At 32.7% G+C, this 23,561-nt stretch overlaps 3 protein-coding genes across 4 annotated transcripts; 1 reads left to right on the top strand and 2 right to left on the bottom strand.

Moving 5' to 3' along the window:
- Positions 1–371: 371 nt before the first annotated feature.
- LOC128178269 (uncharacterized) lies at positions 372–4,466 on the bottom strand. Its single transcript, XM_052845367.1, has 2 exons — positions 4,206–4,466; positions 372–2,264 (listed from the first exon to the last, which is right to left on the bottom strand). The coding sequence occupies exon 2, from the start codon at positions 2,244–2,246 to the stop codon at positions 666–668; it is 1,581 nt and encodes a 526-aa protein (XP_052701327.1). The 5' UTR covers positions 2,247–2,264; positions 4,206–4,466; the 3' UTR covers positions 372–665.
- Positions 4,467–8,622: 4,156 nt separating this feature from the next.
- LOC128176096 (vacuolar protein sorting-associated protein 33B-like) lies at positions 8,623–19,919 on the top strand. Of its 2 annotated transcripts, XM_052842164.1 has the most exons (20): positions 8,623–8,754; positions 9,197–9,277; positions 9,677–9,741; positions 9,879–9,996; positions 10,538–10,678; positions 11,162–11,266; positions 11,512–11,608; positions 11,843–11,920; positions 12,657–12,730; positions 13,035–13,121; positions 13,370–13,463; positions 13,689–13,763; positions 13,898–13,962; positions 14,100–14,201; positions 14,577–14,747; positions 15,098–15,196; positions 15,723–15,816; positions 17,223–17,252; positions 18,944–19,054; positions 19,690–19,919. In XM_052842164.1, the coding sequence occupies exons 1-20, from the start codon at positions 8,668–8,670 to the stop codon at positions 19,770–19,772; spliced, it is 1,857 nt and encodes a 618-aa protein (XP_052698124.1). In that variant the 5' UTR covers positions 8,623–8,667; the 3' UTR covers positions 19,773–19,919. The 2 variants fall into 2 exon arrangements, with proteins under 2 accessions (XP_052698124.1, XP_052698125.1); XM_052842165.1 differs by lacking the exon at positions 17,223–17,252.
- Positions 19,920–20,053: 134 nt separating this feature from the next.
- Positions 20,054–22,318, bottom strand: LOC128176094 (E3 ubiquitin-protein ligase Midline-1-like). Its single transcript, XM_052842163.1, has one exon. The coding sequence runs from the start codon at positions 22,280–22,282 to the stop codon at positions 20,372–20,374; it is 1,911 nt and encodes a 636-aa protein (XP_052698123.1). The 5' UTR covers positions 22,283–22,318; the 3' UTR covers positions 20,054–20,371.
- Between the last annotated feature and the right edge of the window lie 1,243 nt (positions 22,319–23,561).

The following is a 23,561-nucleotide window of genomic DNA, read 5'->3' as shown; positions in this document are numbered from 1 at the left end:
GTATAATGATACTCTTATGTTTTTAAAGGCTAAATTACTGTAGCATTGCCATACATAGAAACATATATATAAGATATCATTACCAATTTTAATTTTTGTCCCCAAGCAAATAATTAAAAACTACAATATCCGATAATCGAGCACCTGTGCATATAATGTATACAAGATTGCTCAAAATTTAATAAATATTTAAAAAAAAAATAGATGTACTCTTTACTAAGTATCTCTACAAAAGAAGACAATTAAGATTTTCTCATTTGCAACTATCTGAAACAAAAATATTGCAATACGTTAAAAAATGGTCAAAACTTTCCGCATAATCACGTAAGTAGATAGGCGCTAATCATTTAAATTAGTATAACAATAAATGCTGATTTACATGAGACATTTTTACTGACTCAGTTTGGGTTATTGTATACAAAATTTGTATGCAGAAAATAATAAAAGGTAACATAGAAATAGGAATATTGAATCACACAACATTTCAATCTAGAAGATACTTGTATACCGCGTACAGACAGTAGGTACATTCTGACATCTTACAGCCAGTTGATTATGGTTTATTTCAGTGCAACTTTAAATCATTAAACGATTTGTCTCTATTTGTTTGTAAGTATCCAATAGCCATTTCCATTTTAAAACTGATTAATAAAAATAATGTATCTTTATTCTTCAAAGTATTTGATTCTTTTGGCGATTCCCGTCAGACACTCTCCCACCATCATCTCACCGTGACCAAGGATACACACGGCGCGTGGTCTTTTTACTCCTTCTTCAGGAATGATGTACCTCAGGAATCGCCCGCCTCTGTCCAGCATGTGAATCTTGCTATCGAGAAATTCTGGAACAATGACATGACCGGCGGAATCGGTGGTTACAGCAGAATATTTACCACCCGAGTACGAGTACCGGAATATACCCAATCTATCGACAGCAATGACGGCCTCTTTCCCCCAGTCATTTACAATGATGTCCCCGTTGACATTCTCAGTGATATAAGTCGCGCCTTTGTACAGAGGTTGACACTGCGAGTCGTACTGGATTTCCTGGAGCACGGTACCGGTACTGCTGTATCGGACGACTTTGGACTGATCGTCTTTACGGAGACAGATCAGTAGATCACCGGACGCGGCGCTTGTGACGCCGTATGGCTTCCAGGCCCCGGTAGTGAACATCGTCACCACAGTGTCGGTGTCAGATATCATTCTCACGGATTTATTTAATCGTTCACTGTATACCACTTGTTTGTTGTACATACATAAGTACAAGCCTTTGACAGTAATCCTGACGGTGTGGTGGAGGTGTCCCTGGAGGTCAAACAACTTCAGTTCATTGCTTGCTCCTCCCATCCACACTTTGTTATCGTCAGTAACTGCCATGTCAAACAAACGGTTTTTCTTTTTATCAGCAGGGAACCCAGTGTCTATAACAAAAGTAACTGTTGGTGCCTCTAATATACTTCTACTCAATAACTTAATTTTTTTTAAATTATTTTCCAAATATTCATCTATTTTATATTCATATAATTTCGGAAACGAATATTGAGAGACCTCACTTAATCTCTCCTGCTTCTGAATCACTGGTAGAAAACTCTGCATTTCTTTGACATTCTTTGATTTCTGTAATTTTATTGCTTTCCCATTCATTTCATCTACTTTCCCAATCATTTCCTCAAACTTTTCCTGTTGTTTCTGTAGTACAGTATCGTGTTCCTTTTGCATGTCATCCAGTTCCTGATGAAGTTTCTTCACGATCTCCTCGATCTGTTTGTGCCACTCTTCTCCCCATGCTGTAACTTCGTCTTTCCTCAGTTGGTAAACCGAGGGTATTGCGGACAACAGCTTCGTCGTGTGATCCAGAATTCTTTCTAATTCATGTTTGAATGACTGAAGTCGATTATTTTCTGTAGCAATCACTTTTAAAAGTTCCTCAATTTTATCGGACAGCTCGGACATTTCATGCGATTTGTGTTTGATAGAAACGCAAAGCATGCATATTGGAGTTTCGCAAATTTTGCAGTATGCGGAACAATCGTTTTGGGGATGGGAATCACAGTGACATGTGTCGTTATCATCCTTGCTGGTGTAATCTACAATGTCATGGCCGTTTTTAGATTTCACGCGTAGGTGTATAAGGACACAGGGGTCACAGAGATTGACCCCACATCGTCTGCAGAAAAACGAGACTGGTTGCTGACACAGATCACATTCCACCACATGCTGGGCTTCATCTCTAGATGCCATCATGAAAAGACTCTGTGGACCCTGTGAAAATTGTTTTTAGAAATATCAATAATATCATACATAGTTTAATTTTCAAATGAGTCATTCCCTGGACTGATAATTAGATACATGACTTAAGGACTTTTATCAGCTATTGTTTAGAAATCCAAAGACCACTGCACATATATTTTTTTATTTGATCATACTAACCGCGTTGAAGAACATTCTCCGTACATAAAACCAGAAAAAAAATTAAAATTACTAGAAGATACACATAAAGAAATAAAAATGAAGATTCCGCAGTGCATCATCGTTTTATGATTTCCTTGCATCTCATAATATAAACAGAATATTTTTCATTATTTATTTGTTGTCGCTGATTTTCCTATCATTCAAAATTGTACTGTATTTATTTCGTTATAGTACCCCGACAATTTAGAGTAAAATAATCGAAGCAAGCTTCTTATCGCCATTTTGGACTAGGGTAAAGTGCGTTACTCTAGTCCGTTTCTACACAGTGTGGTTGAGGCTTCACAAATGTTGGGTCCAACGAGAGAGAGAGAGAGAGAGAGAGAGAGAGAGAGAGAGAGAGAGAGAGAGAGAGAGAGAGAGATAATTACTAGTACATGCATTATCTTACAGCGCCGTCATATGACATTTCTGTAGATTGATAATAAAAGCATAATGGTCTAGTAAATGTTAAATACTTAATAGCATTTAAGGTGGATGAAAATACGTTTAATATATCATATCAAGAGACAATTATGCTTTTTTCAAAGATATTTTTGATAAATTGTTTGGCTACAACCAAGATCTCAATTAATGCATGGTATAAATCATTAATAAAGCAAGGCAAGAAAGGTCGGAGTATTTTGAAAGTGATGTATAATAGCGTTAATGATAAACCGGTATATATATGCAATTGATGGTGTGCGGGAGATAACACCGGTTATTACCGGTAACTACTTCGCCAGGATAGTAAAGTCTGTCCCAAGTTATTGCTTCCATCGCTTTTTGATGATTTTTCATAAAATTACACATACCTGTGAAAGAAATACAGTTGAAATCGTTAAAAGGAAATATATCCAAGATATCTTCATTGAACGATTATCCCTTTCCTCTCAGAAAAATTCACAGGAACGAAAACAGATTCCTTACGGAGATTTATAATGGGGAATGTTTACACCTTTTCTCCATTCGGAATACACTCGGAATACATCGCGCAATTTTTTAACGTTATCATCCGGGTTTATTAATGGCTGTTGCAATGCAAAATCTCCGTAGACTTTCAATTTCGGGATGTGTATTGAAACCTGAAGTGGTAGAGGGGGCGTTTTAAAACAGATAATCTGGACATTTTTTATATTAGTGGATGAACTTAGTTTGAGCACAAAGGTATTTACTATAATTATTGAACTATCTAGCAAAAAGTGGTGGAAGCAAAAACTTGGGACAGAGTATAGTATACAATGTACCTGCATTACATTGAAGTCTCAATATGTGACTCACAGTGTTTACAAATTATGTTTGTTGAATTGATGCTATGTCATTCATGGGTCTATGATTCCCTATATAATTATAATGAAAATTCTGTTCACAGGATCATATATGAGAGATTATATAAATGCACCTTACATAGAACACGCCAGATACCTTAACAAGATAGCACGGTGTCAGTGGAACAAAGGTTATAACTTATGCACATGCGCGATCAGGTGCATTCATGTCATGTCATGTCATGTTACAAATTTAGAAATAAAATCGTTTCAAACAATCTTTAACCATTTTCAAAAAGAAGCTTTTATTTTTTAAAACACCGTATTTATATATGTACATTAATTTTATTAAATATGATATCACACAAGTATGCTTGCAATAGTCGCATACCTGTATGCCAGTGATATATGGATCATTTTCATCGCAACTTTCATTTTACATGATTTTGTTTTAATACATGTATACCAGTCTAGGTTAAAGTATTACCTCACATAAGGAACATAACTTCCAAAGTAAAAGAAAATCCCTCTCGAACAAAATAAGAAAAGGACTCAAAATCAACTTTCGGTTTATCTACGGTCCTGACACACCAATCGCGCTACCCTGGGCTTTGAATAGAAGTTAGGTCATTGTAATTTTAAAGTAGGAAACGAGTAGAGATAAGCCGAAATATCTGTGTGTTCAGCACATTTTTTTTCATCCCATTCACAGTATCGCGCATCGTTGTGAACCATTATTTTAATTTCTTTTTAAAATTTAATTTAAATTTTTCAAACCCTAAAACTTGAAATCAAACTTCATTTGACAATCCCCCATGCTAAACTCTGTCCCGATTTTTTGCTTTAACCACTCTTCTGCTTGATATTTCGATAATCAAAAATACCTTTGTGCTCAAACTACGTTCATCCACTAATATGAAAAATGTCCAGATTATCTGTTTTGAAACGCCCCCTTTACCTCTTCAGATTTCAATACACATCCAAAAATAGAAAGTCTACGGGGATATTGCATTGCATCAGCCATCTATAAGCCCGGATGATAACGCTGAAAAATTGTGCGAAGTATCTTGAGTACTTCCGAATGGAGAAAAGATGAAAACATTTCCCATTATAAATCTCCGTAAGAAATTTGTTTTCGTTCCTGTGAACTTTTTTGAGTGAAAAGTGATAATTGTTCAATGAAGATATTTTGTTATATTCCCTTTTATCGATTTCAACAGTACTGTATTTCTTTCATACGTGTATTTTTATTAAAAACCATCAAAAAGTGATGGAACAAATAACTTGGGACAGACTATAGTTGCTTATAATGTTTTTTTTTTCTTCTGTCAGAACTTAAGGAAGTCAGATAACAAGCTACAAGCAAGAAACAGAGTAGGATTTTTTTGTTATGTAAACAAAGCTCGATTCTTGTTTTTGTTAATTAACATATGTGTTGTAATGGTATAAGTTTCAATCAAATGTTTTTTCAATCAAGTCTTTTTTGTTCATAATAATACTTATGAACACACTGAATCGGTTTACTTTGTTTTCCATTTGAGAGTCAGTTTGCCCAAGAAATGGCAATTTGTCTACTTTACACTATCTGTAAACAAATATAGAATTTGAGCTTTGTTTACATAACAATAAATTCTTGACTCTGTGTCCCGTTTAATTTGTAACTTAAAGGGGCATGGTCACGATTTTGGTCAAATTTTAGTTTTCTATTTTTATTGTTTGAGTAATGCATTTCTAATGATCAATTAAAATTTGAGTGTCAGTCGAAGAGTTTTTAGCAAGATACAGAGCTTACAATTCTTTGTTATGTAAACAAGGCTCGTGTCATGTTTTAAATTTAATTTGTTTACATTGGTTTAATATACCAGTAAAAGTTCTTTTCAATTAGATGGTTTTCTATCTGCTAATTCGCTTTGAATATAAATAAACAGTGACTGTTCCTAAGTTTGTCATGTTTATTTTTGGTCTTACTTGGAAATTCAAAATGTAAACAAAAACAAAAACAAAACATGACCTGAGCTTTATTTATATTCATTTGTAACAAAGAATTGTGAGCTTGTTAACTTAAAATTGACGGCTGACAATCAAATTTTGGACTATTTGTAACCAAAATCATGACCATGCCCCCTTTAAATTGACTTCTAACGTTCAAATGATCAGTCATTCTTAGTGAACGAGTACACCTATTCATACTAAGTCTTTTTTTTTTATTTATCTCAAATCGTGTCTAAATTGCAGGTTCCTTTGAAGGCATAAACACATAGCAAAGAATATTAACAGGTAAGCGTTCTTTTACTTCCTAGCCAGCGGACTCGAATAACATTTACCGAGATGTGAATGATTTAATCGATGAATTTCCAAATTAGTGTCTCTTAAATAAAATAAACTCTAACAAATTAATTTATGTGAACATATATATTTCATACTTTGTCGTGCTTTCGACACAATGTGTATTTATTGCTTTCAATTTTTAATTACAGTGTCAGCTAGGATTAGCTAGCTTTAGCCTGTCCCAAGATATTAATGTCGCACACTTTCTTAAATTGTTTAAATATTTATAGATACTTTTGGGTTCAAACGATGTTGATTCAATAGCATTAAAAAAATCCCAAGATTTTCTCTTTGAAACGCCCCCTCTAGCTTGTCAGATTTCAATATACGACTAAAAAACACTGTGCCGATTAATTATGCCAGTGCCAAGGTGGCATTTTTGCACCCGCTTAAGATGCAGTTTCGGAAAAATCTATATTTATATACCAGATGATACCCATTGTCTAGAGAGTATATAACCACTTTTGTTTTTAGTGTGTTTCACCTGACAGGTGAGATATTTACCTTTAAAAATTAATATCCCGTAGGAAAATGATAATTCCCATAGGAGAATTGATTCTCCTACAGGAAATATTGACAATCCTATAGGATTTTTTAAAAGTCCAATAGGAATTTTATTTCCTATAGGAGAATGGTATTTCCTGTGGGAATTTGATTCAGACATGTAGTTTTCCTATAGGATACTAGTATTAAGTTTTCCTATCGGATTTTATCAAATCCTATCGGAATTGAAATTCCTATAGGAAGTTCTTTTATTCCAATAGGAAATTTCAAATAATACCTATAGGAATATTGTTTTTCCTATGAGAAAAATCATTTTCCTATAGGAATTTATTTTTGAAAGGTAGATATCTCACTTGACAGGTGAGATACAATGATAACAAAAGTGGTTGTTAACTCTTCAAGCAATAGTCTATTATATGGCATAATTGAATTTTTCGATATATGAAGCTTAGACCGGTGCAAAAATGCCACCTTGGCACTGGCATAATTATCCGGCAAAGAGTTGAAAATATAAAGTATACGGGGGTTTCTATTATAAAAGAGATAAAGGTACCCGGATGATAACGTTGAAAAATTGTGCGAGGTATTTCAAGTGACTTCCGAATGGAGAAAAGATGTTTAACATCTCCATAAGAAATTGGTTTTCGTTTCCGTGAATATTTCCGAGTAAAAGACGATAATGTGTCAATGAAGATATTTTGGATATGTTCCCTTTCATCGATTTCAATTGCACCTCTTTCACAGGTACGTGTATTTTTTTTTTTCGAAACATCGTCCAAATGTACGGCATAAATATCTTGGGACAGACTATAGACGTCGGGGAAATTTTATTTATAAATAGCTCGTAGAATGACATTTCCTATAAAATAATGCAAATTTTAAAAGGTGAGCATTTGCCTATGAATTTTATTTTTGGCAAAACAAATAAAAAATTGGGGGGGGGGGGGGGGGGGGGTCCATACTTTTGAAATTTATGTGAACCTGTAGTTAATTTGGGATGAAAAAAAGTAAGTGAACCTATAAAAGTGCAGAATACACAGCTTTAAGAAAATTCATTATGAATGATATACGTACCTCAAAATATTGAATTTTGAAACAAGCATTTTGTAGCTCATATATAATACAATGTAAATATTTAAAAGAGATACATAACATTAAAAAACAAATATATTCGACTGATTGCCGGTATTGATTTTAAATACGGGAAGTGAAATAAACTATCTTGCCTTATTGATAATATAAATTAAATTAGTTAAATCTTGATATTTCTGTGCAAACTTTGTGACTTTTAATGGCTTAACCTGCATAAAAAATATGGTATTATTTTTTAAATAAACCCATTAAATAAATAGGCGATTTGGTCGATCACAGAAGTTTTGTCTCATAAACTAATAAAATGCTTCCCACCCCTAAAAGAAAATGCGCTCACAAACTGTATATTTTCATATCAATATTAATGTATGGACAAAATTATGATACACATATTTGCACATTATGTCCTAAATACAAGCAAAATTTTAAGAAATTATGTGCAACAGTTAAAGACGAGTTGCGCCGAGTAATCAGAAGTTGGAGTATTATTCGCTATTCACCGTTTCAGTATGTGACAATCTTTTACTATAATATTTCACTGTTCCTTTCGATAATATATGGAATCTGAAAAAAATTTTGATCTTAAAACCCTAATTCAATTGGGAAGGGAGGTGGGCGTTGACGGGGGAACCTTAAAATTTATAACAAATTCTAGTATTACGTTATCTTGTTAATTCACCATTATTTTGTTAACCCGCCCCCCCCCCCCCCCCAAAAAAAAATAATGGCAAGCGGCTCCTTCAAAGAAAAATTATGATGTAAGAAAAAAGGGAAAGCCCGTCCCCCCCCCCCCTCCCCCCCCCCCCCCCTCCCCCCCCCCCCCCCCGTGCCACGTGCCTGGTTTTTTTCCCCTTGTTTCATGATACATGAACCAAAAAATTGAATGCGTACAAATATTTCTATTCATGAAATAGTATAGTTTTTAAAATCACGCCATGATCCTTGGTTTGATCCGCCCCTCGTGTTACTATTTACAAACTGGTTCGTTCTACTTTCATTTTCTAAACGACCAGTTTAATGTTAAGATGGCAGCACCCAGTGTGAAGGGGTTTCCAGATTTCCAACGATTGAAAATCCTCGCCAAAGATGAGTTTACAAGCTTGCTCGATCAAGTAAGTATTTAACAATAATGAAAATAATTTTGTTTGGTAAAGATAATGTATGACTTGCAAGCTTGCAAGTGATCACCACTCCATTACAGAAATGTTCCTTGTCGATGAAAACTCAAAACAATGTTATGTACCTGTTACGTGAAACACTGTTAAGCTCAAATGCTTTAATATAATTATAAAAGTGTATATAGTATATATAGTTGACTTTTTATGTTTGAAACAAATAATTAGTTCAAGATCACAAAAAGCAAAAGTGGGCGTGGTTAATTATCAAGTTTTTATACATGTAGGCCTACATTTCCATTTCATAAGGTGTGTGTTCCACGGCAGAAATTAATTTTAGGCCTTTGTTGTGCAATCTCTCGTATTTTTTGTGTATCTCTCTTTTTTTGAGTGAGAGAAAAGAAAAAAAATCATAAATGTATATTTTATTCTTTTTCAGATGCCTGGAAGAAAAGACTTGGTTATTGATGGTGAATTAATGAAACCACTCGATAGAATTGCTAGTGTGTCATTACTGAAGGTAAAGTATGAAATTCACCTTACATGTACAATGTGAAACCTAAGTTCATCAACTTGATTAAGGTCATTGATTCAAATTTGAAAATTTTGTTTAAAAATGCCATGTACATTTATGATTTTCCCTCTTTTTAATGTGGTCACTTCAGCTGAAGTTTTTCATTAGATTTTTCTTTTGAATTATTAATTGTCAAGTTTGTCAATGATAATTAATATCTAGACCAGCTAATTACATGTGCATGTACTATATTTCATAAAAATATTTATTGAGGCCAATATGTATACTTATACATGTGAAAAGGAGAGAGAATAGCTGAGGATCGGTATATTTAAAGGAGTGTCTTGGCAACAACTGCAAATATTTAATTCATCTTTTTAAATATATTTTCCAATTAAATTCCAGCAAAGGGGGGTTGACAAAATCTTCAAGTTTGACAGTTCTTTGAAATCAATGCATGGATGTGAACAGTAAGTTTTACAGCAATCTCAGATCTGAATCAAGCACATTTAACAGTTTTCAGTGAGAATTTCGAAGAGTATTACATTCTACATTATTACAGAAAGTGTTGTTTTCAAATAACTACTTTGCAAAATCTACATTTCAGGAGAATTTACTTGGTGCGTCCAAGAATGACCACAATGAAGGCCATTGCTGACCACATTAACTCAGATAGAAATATCAACTTTAAACGCAAATATTCCATTATATTTGTCCCGAGAAAGGTTTGCAATTTTTTTTTATTTGGAGAAAAAAAGAATATTGTTTTTGTCTTAACTTGTGTATAAATGTTGTTTGCATAGGCACCTGATGTTTTAAACTTTTTTCTTAATGAAAAGAATAATCCCTTGTAAATACTATGAATTATTTCTCATGAAGAGAAAAGTTTAAAGCAGGCGCTTCTAGTTGTTTGATAAAATAATAAGAAGTGAAACTTCCAGAATATTTCTTTGCTTCAGGACAGGTTAAAGTCCTTTTCAGACCAAGGAATTCTTTTAAAAAGTTTTGAACAGACACAAACTTGATTATTCTATCCTGTGCATTTCATAACTTGTTATTTATAGTTTAAAATTACCATGCATTCCATCTCTCTCTCTCTCTCTCTCTCTCGCTCTCTTGTTAAAATGAAAAAGGAAAGTAAACCAGTAAGCTAGATATTATGATTACCTGGTAGATAAGATTTGTCACACTTTGTTTTCTTGCAGTGTTCTTTATGCATGTACATGTACCTTACACAATTTTAGCCATGATTTTAACAATTTGCAGTTACACACTTGTCTCTCTGTTCTGGAGTATGAAGGAGTGATGGGCTATGTTACAGTTAGTGAATTCCAACTGGATTTTGTGCCGTTGGACAAAGATGTCCTCTCTCTAGAGCTGCCGGAGTTCCTGAAATCTTTATATCTTGTAAGTCAATATACATGTACATATACATCTATACACTCATTCACTATAATTTGAAAATGATTATAGTGCTGATAAAAACTTACTTGTACATAAATTGATAAATGATCCATGACAGTTAAACCCGTTTTGTTTTATCAAGAAAACACTTGATTCGCAATTGACGTCACACTTTTATTTGATTTTCTCAAGCACAACATTCTAGTTATGCTGATCAACTCTAACAATCATTTGTCAAAGCTGATGTCTGTCAGATTAGACATTTTACATGTTTAAAATTTCAGTGTTATAGAATCATTATCAGAGAAAAGAAAAAAAAAAGAATTGAAAATTGCACGTACATGTGTATAAAAAATAGGGGAGAAAAGTTTTGTACAGTTGCATACTTTTAAAAGTTTGTGTATAATAACAATATTTTGCAATGGATGTGTTGTATTTATTTCTTAAATGTTTTATGAATAAGCATTTGTATTTATTTTGCACTAGGAAAATGACCAAACATGGATACACACAGTAGCAAAGTCCCTAGTCAGATTACAAGCACTGAGTGGTGAAATCGGTCACGTCTACTGTATAGGGAGAGGAGCCAAAGTACGATGGACTTTCTTTCCATAGGACAACCAATTTTTAACATAAATAATAGCAAATAAATTCATTGATAATTGTATGTTTTCTTAAAACTCTTCTGAGTTTTAATTTACATGTATTTTTTCCAGCTCCATGTACATGTATATTAAACAATGAATGTTAAAAAGTTTTTAATAGTTTAAATTTTCTGTTCCTGATGTGTATAAATGCAGTTTTTACAAACATTACTCATTTTCCATGTTTTGTAGATGGTGAATGATCTGATGAACTTTTTAATGAAAAGGAACTCCTCAGAGCAGGACTTCAGTAGACATGAGATAGGCAGCCTCATTTTGATCGATAGAGGTATACATACTGAAAATGAGACATTTTACAAGTTGAGATGTTAATACATGTATCAGACCTTCCAAAACTATTACATAGAGGTTGCAAGGAAAGCGGGGGGTATTTCACCAAAATATGATTAAAGCACAGGCAATTAATACTCCATATTCATAGAGTTTTTTAATAGGAAGAAGGAGAGGCTATTTTTATTTGTAATGAAAAGCAGGATTGTTCTAAAATTGTCCTTCTTTGTAGATGTGGATTATGTCACACCACTATGTTCCCAGCTGACCTACGAGGGACTTCTTGATGAAACGTTTGGGATCAAATGTGGTAAGAACAACTCTAAACCCAAGCCTCGCACAGCCAGACTAAGTTTCAAATTATTAAAAAATTTAGTGTATATCAAGAAAGATAAACAAAGTTTTGCAGTTTCGCATACTGGTAGATGTATTTGGAATGTCCAAATCCTTGAATTATACATGTACAGCAAAACTCGTTTATAGCGAATTTCAAGGGACCATAGAAAAAACTTCGTTATAGCCGTAATTCGCTATACGTTTATAACGAATTCGTAACAAATATTATAGCGAATTCGTTATAAAATAATTAAGGGTTTTTCCGGCTAACAGTTTTCTAAACTATCGTAAGTTATAAAATTAGTATTACCGTCATTTACAAAAATGTCAATATAACCATTTCATTTCAATTTTTAAAAAAATTCCGTATACCATTTGAATTTGAGTATTTTATATATGCATCTTAAAATTGCATGTTTCTTCAATGAAATTTGAAATGGAAAAAATTCGTTATAAAAATGATAAAATATGTTAAAAGTTTGCCAGCGGGGGTCTTAAAATTACTTCGTTATAGCCGTAAATTCGTTATAGCCGTGTTCGTTATATACATCAATTTTCTATAGGTTTATATAAGAAATTTGCCAGGACATGAATAATAATTCATTATAGCCGTAAATTCGCTATATCTGTGTTCGTTATATTCGAGTTTTGCTGTAGTACTTTAATTTGTCTTGTATTTTTTATGAATGTTTCATACTATGCATTGAAAGGAACCATTGAATTTGGACCTGAAGTTACAGGAAAACAACAGAGTGCTAAACTACTACTCAATTCGGATGATGCTGTGAGTCAGAAATTATATCTTAGAGTCTCAGAGGTTTTTTTTTCAAGGATTTGTTAAACTCCTTGACAATGGAGTTTTTAATGTATAAGCTTGTATAATATGTAGACTTAAAGTTAAATTGTCATGTGCAGTAAAACACAGATAAGGCAAAGTGCCAATTGGTCATGTCTGATAAGTGTGCAATAAGATTTCAGATAAAAACAAATAAAATTGACTTTGCTGTAATCATGATTTCATAAAAAAATGTGCTCTCTTTAACTTTGTTTTACTGTTTAAGACTTGATAATTTTTTTCTACATGTCAGATTTTTGAAGATGTCAGGAACCGCCATTTTTCCAACGTATTGGGGTACCTGAGTTCAAAAGCTAAATCACTACAACAAGACTTCGATGTAAGTTGTTAAGTTGGGGGGGGGATAATTATTTGGTTTTTTTTGTCTATCAATGTGATTTTCCTTTAATTAAAACAAGATGAGAGGATAAAAGTTGGTTATACATTAGTACTCACTGATCCAGCGATCCAGGCATTTATTATTGGTAGTTAATACACATGTATCTACTTTAGCTAAAAGATAACTTGCAGGCTATTTAATTGAAAGGCTTCAGAAACTGTATATTATTGTCCCTGTCTCTGTTTTAGAAAAGGCACGGTTTGAAGTCTGTGGGTGACATGAAAGACTTCGTAGCCAATGAACTTCGCAGGCTTAAGGAACAAAAATCTGTTTTAGCGAACCGTGAGTAAAAGATTTTTATTTCTGAGGCCATGAAAAGGAAAATAAATAGATATAATATATGCAAGTAAGGAGTAGAAATGCATTTTCATGTAAGTAATCTCTTTTCCTATATACACACTTCTCATCTGCTAAAGTTCAATGTGCACACATGACTTGATTAGGATAACTCTGATTTCGTTCTTTGTGGCAACATAACAAAAATTGTTTGAATTGTCTGTTATGTAGACATAGGAGCATGTGAGCAAATTTTGGGAAAGAAAACAAAAGGAGGATTTGAGGACTATCTGCAGACAGAGCATAGTAAGTAAGGGGAGGTAATTCATCCCACACTTGACTTTGTTCGATACTAACAATTATTGTTAAAGATCTATTTAATTAAATGAATGGTGTACTGTATATATAATTTGCCTGCTTATTTTATTTCTTCTCTTTAGGTCTGTTGGAGGGGTCGGGTCTAAGAGAAAATGTAAACTTCATAGAAGAACTTCTATTTAAGCAGGTACTGTTTTATATAAATGTTTCACTGAAATAGTCATGTTTTAAAGTTGAATGTTTATTGTGCTTGCAAATTCATACACAATTTTTTTTCCTTGCAATATAATTGGGAAAAAATGTTTCATATTTTACATTCAACAGGACAACATGTTAAAGACATTAAAATTGATATGTCTTCTGTCTTTAACCCAAAATGGGATTTCACCACAAACGTACAAGTCTCTCAAGACCCAATATCTACAGGTAAGTGTTTGTAAATGGTAAATAGTAAACCTGATCAGGTATCTTGTACTGCATGATAGTTTAACTCCTTGACCAATCTGGCAGAATGTGATATAAATAGTACGTGAACCAGTGATATTGAGTATGTGATTGCACATGTAATAATTATTTTATCCAGTCTCACACCTGTGATTGTGTATGGATCTGATCTGACTCTATATGAGACTGTTAAATTTCCCATGGTTGCATGTAGCTAAATTAATGTTTTTTAATTTTATAATACGAAGTATTCCTTTTATCTTAAAAAGTTTCAGAGGCAGAAATAATAATATTAAGGTTCATTGAATTTATATTTGTTCACTTTCTATTGATCCGTCAAGTTTCTATAATTTACAGAGTCATGGCTTCGAGCAACTGGTCACATTTTCCAATCTGAAGTCCCTGGGGATCGTCACAGAACAGGAGACAGGCAGTCAGGCGGGCACACCACTAAATAAGGTCGCTTCCGGTATGGCCGCCATGACACGCCGCAGCACATTCCAGAGTCTGTGTAAAAAACTCTCTTTGGTAAGCATCTGTAAGACAGGAAATCACAGACGTAACGTACAAAAATCTACTATACAAAATTTTGACCATTCGACAAGTAAAGCAAGAAAGATTTCCGTTTTGGAAAGCTCGTATGATACTGGAACTCACATGACACTACCTTTAGCACAGAAATTTATTACTGGTAATTTTTTAGGATAAACCCCAAAAATCATGTTTGGTGAGCACTTATTTCCCTGTAAATAAATGTTTAAAATCCTATGACTCAAAGTTTAATTGAATTCCTAAATACTCGAGACGTTTTCAATTCTTTTCAATGTAGTTTTTGATACTTAGTAATGCCTATAATCATTTTTTCATTTTACATGTAGATACCCAAGTCAGATGACATTGATCTGAAGAACCCCACCGACATGTCCTATGTGTTCAGTGGTGCCTATACTCCATTGTCCTGTAAGCTAGTGGAACAGGTAGGGAAGAGTTGGATTCTTGTATGAGCAGGCTGGGACTCTTAACTATTAGTAAATGATCACAGATTATTTCAAGTGAAAGATTTCGTTTTACTTTTTTGTTATTAAAGTGAAATAAAGATATCTGTTGTTTACATGATATAGAGCATGTTTCATTTATAAATTTGATTAGGGACAACAAATACTGTAATATTAAGAAAGCTTATTACTGTAATAATATTTAAAGAAAGTTTACTCTGTACTTATTACTGTAAATTCCAAATTGAACACGAATTAATATTCGCATAAAATTGCGTCTAGCAAATTTCAAAATCTTGCTTTTCATTTTCAGACATATGTTAAATAACTACATGAAACTATGATAAAATTTCGGTACTCGTGATTTTATTTTCTCACGATTTGATGGAAAACCATTGAATCGCGGAATTAAGTATTTGTGAAAAATAAGGAATCTACAGTATGTTACCACATGAAGTATTTCACAAAATGGGCCTAGTGTTATTATTTTTATTTTTTCTTTTGCCAGGTTCTAACTAGAGGGGGATTTAATGGAATGGAGGAGATCACAAAATACCTCCCAGGAGGGGTGCACAGTGAGAACCATGTCAAAGCATCGAAAGGTAACCATGACAACAGTGACGATAAAAAATCGTCCATCTGTGTTATTCAATTTTTATATTCTTTATTTGCACAAGACATACATCTTATGGCATAAGTTATTAATATGCTTAATAACAATATTGAAATAATGGTATGGTACATGTAAAGTACATTGACAATGTATATAAAATAAAATTTTACTAACAGGTGAGAAAAAAAACCCAGAGAATTTTTCTTAATTATCATAAATATTGAAAGCTAGATGGAGATACTTCCCCAAATTCCACAGTTCTTTAAAATTTTGAGCACTTAATAATTGTATTGTATACAGAAGGTTTTTTCCAATAATATTTCTTAATATATTTTACTCGGATTTCTCTATACTGTCGGCATTTCAAAACAAAATGGAGTTCATCTTCAATATCTGAACAAAATTTACATAAGCGTCTTTTCTTTGGTAAATTAGTGTGTCATCCACTTTCAATTGCAAGTCTATGAGATGACAATCTAATTCTTGCAATTTGTTTCTTATATGTAGAAGGTATTGATTTTGTTTAATAATATTGTAATGAAAACTGATCAATAATATGCTTGTAAAAATAACATCGAGATGAGGAATTAATCTGTTCTACAAGTTGTTGAGTAAAGTGATCAATGATTCTTTGCTTAATTAAAGGAAAATAGGTTGCACAATGTATATATTGCTGCTCATACCATATATGTCCTAGACCTATTTCAAAAAGTTTATTTTTAATTACACTAACCCAATTTTCAGCAGGTGCCAAAGACGAATCCAAAATTTATAAATGATTATCAATCTGAAACAAATTGGACTTTTTTTGTCAGTTGTGAAATCAATCTATTCGTGAATGTAATGTTACCATATTCAAGAGCTGCTTTGCATACATATTGGTTTTATTTATTCAATATTATATTACATATGTAGATACTATAATTTATCATACCTGCATACATTTCTTAACAACAAGGATTTACTGTACAAGTTTTTTGGATGTATATTTATGTTAGGTTTTCTTGGATGTGAATGTTGTTAGAATTAAATACCAAAAACAATCATTATTTCTGTTGACAAATAAAAATTTTCTATGGTTCCTGAAAATAGAATGTGAATGTGTGGGCAGCATGAGTCTTTTGAATTAAAAAAAAAATCCTATTATTTTTTTAAAAACATTTCTTTATGTTTGCCTCCCCCACAAACAATAAGTGATGGGTAATATCATGTGTATGATTTGTAGGTAGGCAAATCTGCCCTCAATTGATATTAAACAGCTGTAAATAAACTGGTTAATATTAAGTTTAATGCTTCTTTCATGTACATGTAGTTTGAAATGATTTGCCATCAAACGAGATATGGTAGCCTTTATCATGTATTATGCATTTTGTTTATAAATGTTGCTTCATTCAGACCACAGTACACCACTCAAAGACAAATCAGGTATGGATGTCTGGTGCAATATGGCATATTCATGTATAATCAGACAATGTATTGTACTCAAAACTCACACTTGAGAAGGTCGAGTCTGGTTCACAGCATTATCATTGCTTTTGAATTTTTTTTTTTTTTGGGGGGGGGGGGGGTATTTTTCATAACCTGTAAGATTAATCTCAACTTGCAATTGCATTTGAAATGGTAGCAAAATAAGATTTATTGATCCTCGTTTCGTTTTAAGAAATTATAAACATTAAAGTTTGCTTCTGTCAATGTTTAACGTTACAATAAATACAAAAGAATTATGAAAAATACTGTTTTGTACTTGAAATGTTCTTTATTTTATGATATCTTTTTGGTAAGACTTTGTAACTGTTGTAAATTTTTAAAACAATTTTATACTTTCACTTTCTTAAACACATAATGTTCTTCTAAAATATTGAAACAAATTTGAAAAAAAAACAAAGCAACTGTATTTATTTATCTTATTACCTTGACATTACTATATTCAGAAGTAAATATATATTCCGAAAAATAAAGTTTCTGTAAAATTCTGAGAAGGCAGTTAATTTTGTTTGTTAATCAGACACGACGTTTTTGAGCACACCAATAACAATGTACTATAGCATTGAATCATGATTTTTTGAAGTATACACTCTCATAACTGCAGCGGTGTGTGCATACAAATTGAGTAACGCGCGTTAGCGCGTTATGAAAATTTGTATGCACACAACGCTGCAGTTATGAGAGTGTATACTTCAAAAAATCATGATTTAATGCTTATATTTACATTTTTTTTAACTTCTTGCTTGTCTGCAAATGTGATTTATACCTTAAAATTCCTATCTTATCCTAAGGGTAAGTTAATATTAATGGAAGAGCCACAGTAACAGCCACAAGCGTGAACTTTAATTTTCGCTTGTGACGTTGCAGTTTACAGCGTTCAACGTTTGTGACGTCATAATAAAACTCGTCAATTTGACCTTTGACTACTTGTTGCATTAAGAGGCATTTGAAGATCACAGAATTTAATGGAAAAACACAGTAAAATGTAAATATACTTCAATAAAGTACTAAACCTGTATTCATTGATACTTTATTTTAGTTGTCTTACACTCTACCCGTACCTATGTAACTGAGCAGGCAAGGAAATTACAGGCTAAAACGGCATACTAACATGTCTGCTTAATGGTACATTGATAGGATATTTCTGACGAAAAGTTGATAAGAAATGAAAACTTCTTGTCTGAACAATGTTTAAAAGTATATTCGTAAAGAGAAGTAAAACATTTCTATAATTTTGTGCATTGTTTCGATCAGATATTCCTATCCACTTAAATGCATGTACAATGTATGCATTCTACTTTAGCATTAAGAACCCCATTCTTTAAGTTCCTGGGCTCCACATGATTTGATACACAGAGCCAAACATATTTCGACATGAACCACTATATATGTATATATTGCCATTATTAACAACTAATGCAATCCAATCCAATTTTCACAAAGCAATACATGCATTCAGCAAGCAAAATTTTCAGTAATATCGACCGCTTATCCTTAAATATGTCTCCATAATCATACTTTTATCTCATATAAGAAAAAGGATTTTAACTCATAATAATAGGAAAAGCATAACATATTCTCGATAGATAAGTTATGAACTTTTTTCTTTAAAGTTAAATATTTTGTAACAGGTAAATCGGCTCGACAAGACCGACCCGTCAGTAAAGTAGTGCTCGTCTATTTCCTGGGAGGGTGCACATACTCGGAAATTACCGCTCTACGATTCCTGGGCAAACTCAAAGGTAGGGAATCCCAAAGATTGCAAGACACTTTGAATATTTTGTAATAATTCGTTTTATTTTTTTTTAATCGGTAAACATTCAGTGGTTGAAAATTGATAGATTTTTTATATTAATCATAGGCTTTTATCTTACAATGGTTGTTTAGGGAAAAAATGAGAGCTTAACATATGTAATAGGCTAGCATATGTTTATATAAATTTTTAATGGTTTAAAAAAACTCAGAAGTTCTAAACTTAGATATTTGAGAAAACACATCATAGAAGAAATTAGAATCAATCTAACTAAAATTATATATCATTTTTACAAATATCAGAAGAACTCCATTTACGTGGTGCTTTTTTCAGGGGTAATTGAATATTTATGATAAGATTGAAATGCATGGAGAATACTATATTGATATTATAAAAAAAATTAGGAAACTCGAAACACCATACTCTCTAGTCAACGTTTTTTGTTTCATGTTCAATTTGCATGTGCATTAATTTGTAAACTGTATGTATATTTTGTAACAGAGATCAAATCTAGATTAATTTTTATGTGTGAGCCTATCGTATTAAAATTTTTATTGAGAACAAAAACTTTTCAAAAATGTGAAGTAAAATATGTTAGACTTCATTGTTTTCTTTTATTTGCAGGTTACATATTTGTAATAGCAACCACTGCAATCATCAACAGTTCCACCATGTTGGAATCGGTGATGGAGAAACCTCCTATCTAGCCGTGGCGTTTATAAACTTTTATGATTTGTTAATTTATTTGCTGTTATTTGTTGTAAAAAAGAACATTGAAACATTTGAAGTTGTAGAACTTATAACTTTATATATACTTTATATAAATTTGTATTTTTGAATACATAAAATATTGATTTAATTGTTCATGTCATACATGTATTACAGTTATGAAAACAACCGATTTGCAGGTATTAACAGGAAAATATGACACTATGTTAGGTAGTTGGGTTATAAAGTATTATAAGTGAAAGAGAACTAACAAACCGCCTTTGAATCCTCGGTACCTCGCTGCATATTGCAAAATCATCTCCTCCTGGCGACTGTTTTTGATGCTACCTAGAAAATGTATAAATTTAAAAGCCTTTTTTTCTGCATTCTCTGACATCCAGTAAGTACATGTACATAATATGTACACAGTTACTGCACTGAAAGGCAAAGCTAATGTTCTACATCACAATTGTAAAAACTCTTAAGTAAGCATATACATGTAACAAACCCGATCGATTTTTGTTCATTTATTTAGGAAATACTGTTAAATAGTACTAAATTGTTACTGTTTCATAACATTTCATAATACTGATGGTATTTAACTATTCCGAAGTTCAAAAACTTTAACACAGCCAGCTGCCTCACCAACAAGAAATCGGTAAGTTCCATTTAAGAATTTTATACACTGAGGGCGCTGCACTCCTTTTAAGATTCTTACAGTCTTTCCATCATTTGAAACTATATGGATATTATTGCTGCCATTTCCGGTTACAAATATATTTCCGTGCCCGTCCACGGTTAATCCGTATGGAATCTTTAATTCTTTGTGGCTGTACTTGAATAACATCTTCCCACTTTTGTCAAACGTGTTTAAAACATTTTCAGAATAATTGCTGAAAATAATATTTCCATCTCCTCCCAGTGCTATATCATCAGCAGACTGTGTCTTTGTTGCCAATAGTCTACAAATATTTTTATCAAGAAAATTATCAAACATTAAGACAGAGTCTCGTGCACCGATCACTGCAGTGTTACCAGACGTTGATATTCCAAAGCAGCAACGGTCAATAGGCACTGATTGTTTTATTTCAAGCGAGTTGGCATCAAGTACTACGACTTTCTGCCTATTAGGTAGTGTTACGAGGACTTCATTCTCCCCGTGGATACACATTCCCCACGGGTTACCCGATAAAGATATTTTCTGTAAAACTACTCCATCAGTGTTACACAGCACACATCTTCCATTAACGCTATCTGCCAATAACAATTTATCATGACTTAAAAACACCCCGTCAGTAATATCGCTATTTTTAATTTTGAATTCGGAAATGTTGATTACATCAGCGCATTTTAAATCAACTGTCCTTAGATCGAACGCCTGTTGATTGCTATTCTCACGAACTGTCGTCTTTGCTAGACACGACAAACTTGTTAGCTTCCGAACACTATCAAAAATTTCGGTTTGAATGGAGATTTCTAACTTTGAATAATTTAATTTTCTGATGTTTTCATAAAAATCCTTCATTTTGATGTATGATAAGACATCGTTTGTGTTAAGATTTGTCTCAGTTGACATATTGGTCAATAACTGTTCTCTCCAATATTGAAGATAGAGAAGTCTATGCTCAGTAGATTGCACCGACTTCTCAAGTTTAGATTTGGATTCTTTGGTTAATTTTGCAAGTTCATTTAAATGCTTTTCCTTCAGCATTTTAACATTGTCTATGATAGCTGTGGTTATTTCCGACAGTTCTTTGGCGAATGCGTCCGATGTATCATCAAGGCTGTTCATATTATTTTTGTCGTCTGTGATAATTTTTTGAAGATTTAAACACATCGTTTCCACCCCAGTTTTCACGTTCTTGACATTGTTAGGTCCGACGATGTTTTCATCAACATCCTCTAGCTGACAAAACTGTTTACAGCCGACGTGTTCTTTAGTAACACAAATAGAGCAACATGGGACGATATGCTCTTTACATATTAGCTCCAATTTTCGATCATCATGAGCCGCACATTTATGCAGATCAACAGGTTGAGGAAAATTCGCAGAACACTCGGTAAAAGTAACTACAACATGATTTCGAGTTGGACGAAATTTCTTGTGACATTTCACACAATCGTCACACAGTACCTCGGAACAATCCCTGCACCAACTACTTGCTTTCGATTCTTCTTCATCTTCTTGGCACGGTTGACAATAAATCGACTTTGTCCCAACCGCAACTGAAGCAAGAAATTTATTCTCTGGAAATAGTTTTGCCCACTGGTCAACAGAATATTCCTTAATTTTACCAGGTGCGGGAATGAATTTGCGACACAAAGGACACGGAAAGCCAAGGGGTTGGTCACAGTTTACACATGATGTTATAATGTGTGTAGACAGACAAGTCAGACAGAAGGAGTGGGAGCACGGTAAACTCACGGGTCGTTTATATTGTTCTAAGCAAATAGAACACAGCATTACATCAGTAGTCAAACAGCTGTCTTCGTCACTTGCAGTCGCCATGATGGTAGTTTTCCTTTACGAAGAATTTAAAACGAAAGTACTTAATAAACACTCGGAACTACTCGGGTGTCTCGCGCACTCGACAATTTGTATGGAGCGTAGCGGAATCAGCCGAGGTTGCCGATTGGGTCTTGGAGTTATCGTTCCTGTTCTAATTTGCATGTAATTATGTATAAACATACGTATATATATCCGATATTATTTTTATGGCATTATCATATATGAAGGTTCTCCTAAATATAATTCTAAGTATTTTCTTTAAATGCTTATTGAATCAAAATTACAGTAATAAACGCGATACTGACACCCTGACTCCGTTCAACATGTATTCACTATAACATTATATACATGTACAAGATTTAATGCTACAACATATTATTTTATCATGGAACCTTAATGTTTCATTTCTAGGATTTTAAAACGAAAACAACAATTGAAGTGTATTGTCTTTTGACATCGAAAAACAACATATTTAGAAATATCCACAAAATGCTAAATAGAGAGATAATTTTGTTTATTTGTCGAACACGACGTATTTAAATTACACCAATATCGAAATGAAAAGTTTTAATCAAAAGAGTGCATAAATTTATAGGAAGAAGTATTAAAAAACAATAATTATGTGCATTGTATAATGCAAACCTGTAAACATAAAGCTTTAAGGAAACGGATTAATATAAGTTGTAACAACTTGTTTTCGAATCCTGTTTGTATTATTTATTGTTTATATTGATGTACAATTCAAATGAAATAAAGTTTTAACTAAACATAAAGCTAAGTACGATATTGCGAAACAATAGCACAAAAATCTTTTTTATGTTTAAGACAAATGTTATACCATCACTAGTCAGTCGTAGATTTTAAGCTTTACCTAAGGCGGGTACAAATTAAAGTTACGCCTTTTAGTGAAACGAACCTTTGTCCTGCAGTTTTCACGTAACTTCTTTATTTAAAAGGAAATTAACAGACGAGTTACCGAGATTTTTGGAGTTGTAAATAGCAAGAAGAGGTTTATCCTTGCTCATTGACTTTCGTGCAATATGGTTGTTATGGAGAAAAGTATATCTAAAGTTTAAAATGTACATGAGCTTATAAAAATAAAATCATTATCCATCATGTGTTCATAAGCATTTATGATTTGTTGAGTTATTAATAAATTGCTGTTTTAACCAAATAAAACAATTAAATCGATTTAAATAAGTAAAGTTGTTACAAAAACTCAAATTTGTATTTTATAATGTAATCTACAAATTTTAATTGTAAAACGATTTACATTAGC

The sequence above is a fragment of the Crassostrea angulata genome, chromosome 3 (genome assembly GCF_025612915.1).
Source record: "Crassostrea angulata isolate pt1a10 chromosome 3, ASM2561291v2, whole genome shotgun sequence".
NCBI lineage: Eukaryota > Metazoa > Mollusca > Bivalvia > Ostreida > Ostreidae > Magallana > Magallana angulata.
Note: the sequence above shows the minus strand (reverse complement) of the source record. Positions and strands in the feature narration are given on the sequence as shown.

Excerpts from the sequence above, each read along its gene's own strand:
- LOC128178269 (XM_052845367.1), bottom strand. The coding sequence starts at position 2,246 with ATGATGGCATCTAGAGATGAAGCCCAGCATGTGGTGGAATGTGATCTG.
- LOC128176096 (XM_052842164.1), top strand. The coding sequence starts at position 8,668 with ATGGCAGCACCCAGTGTGAAGGGGTTTCCAGATTTCCAACGATTGAAA. Across the intron at positions 14,202-14,576 it reads TCAAGACCCAATATCTACAG|AGTCATGGCTTCGAGCAACT; the intron begins GTAAGTGTTTGT and ends TATAATTTACAG. Across the intron at positions 15,817-17,222 it reads CCATGTCAAAGCATCGAAAG|ACCACAGTACACCACTCAAA; the intron begins GTAACCATGACA and ends TGCTTCATTCAG.
- LOC128176094 (XM_052842163.1), bottom strand. The coding sequence starts at position 22,282 with ATGGCGACTGCAAGTGACGAAGACAGCTGTTTGACTACTGATGTAATG.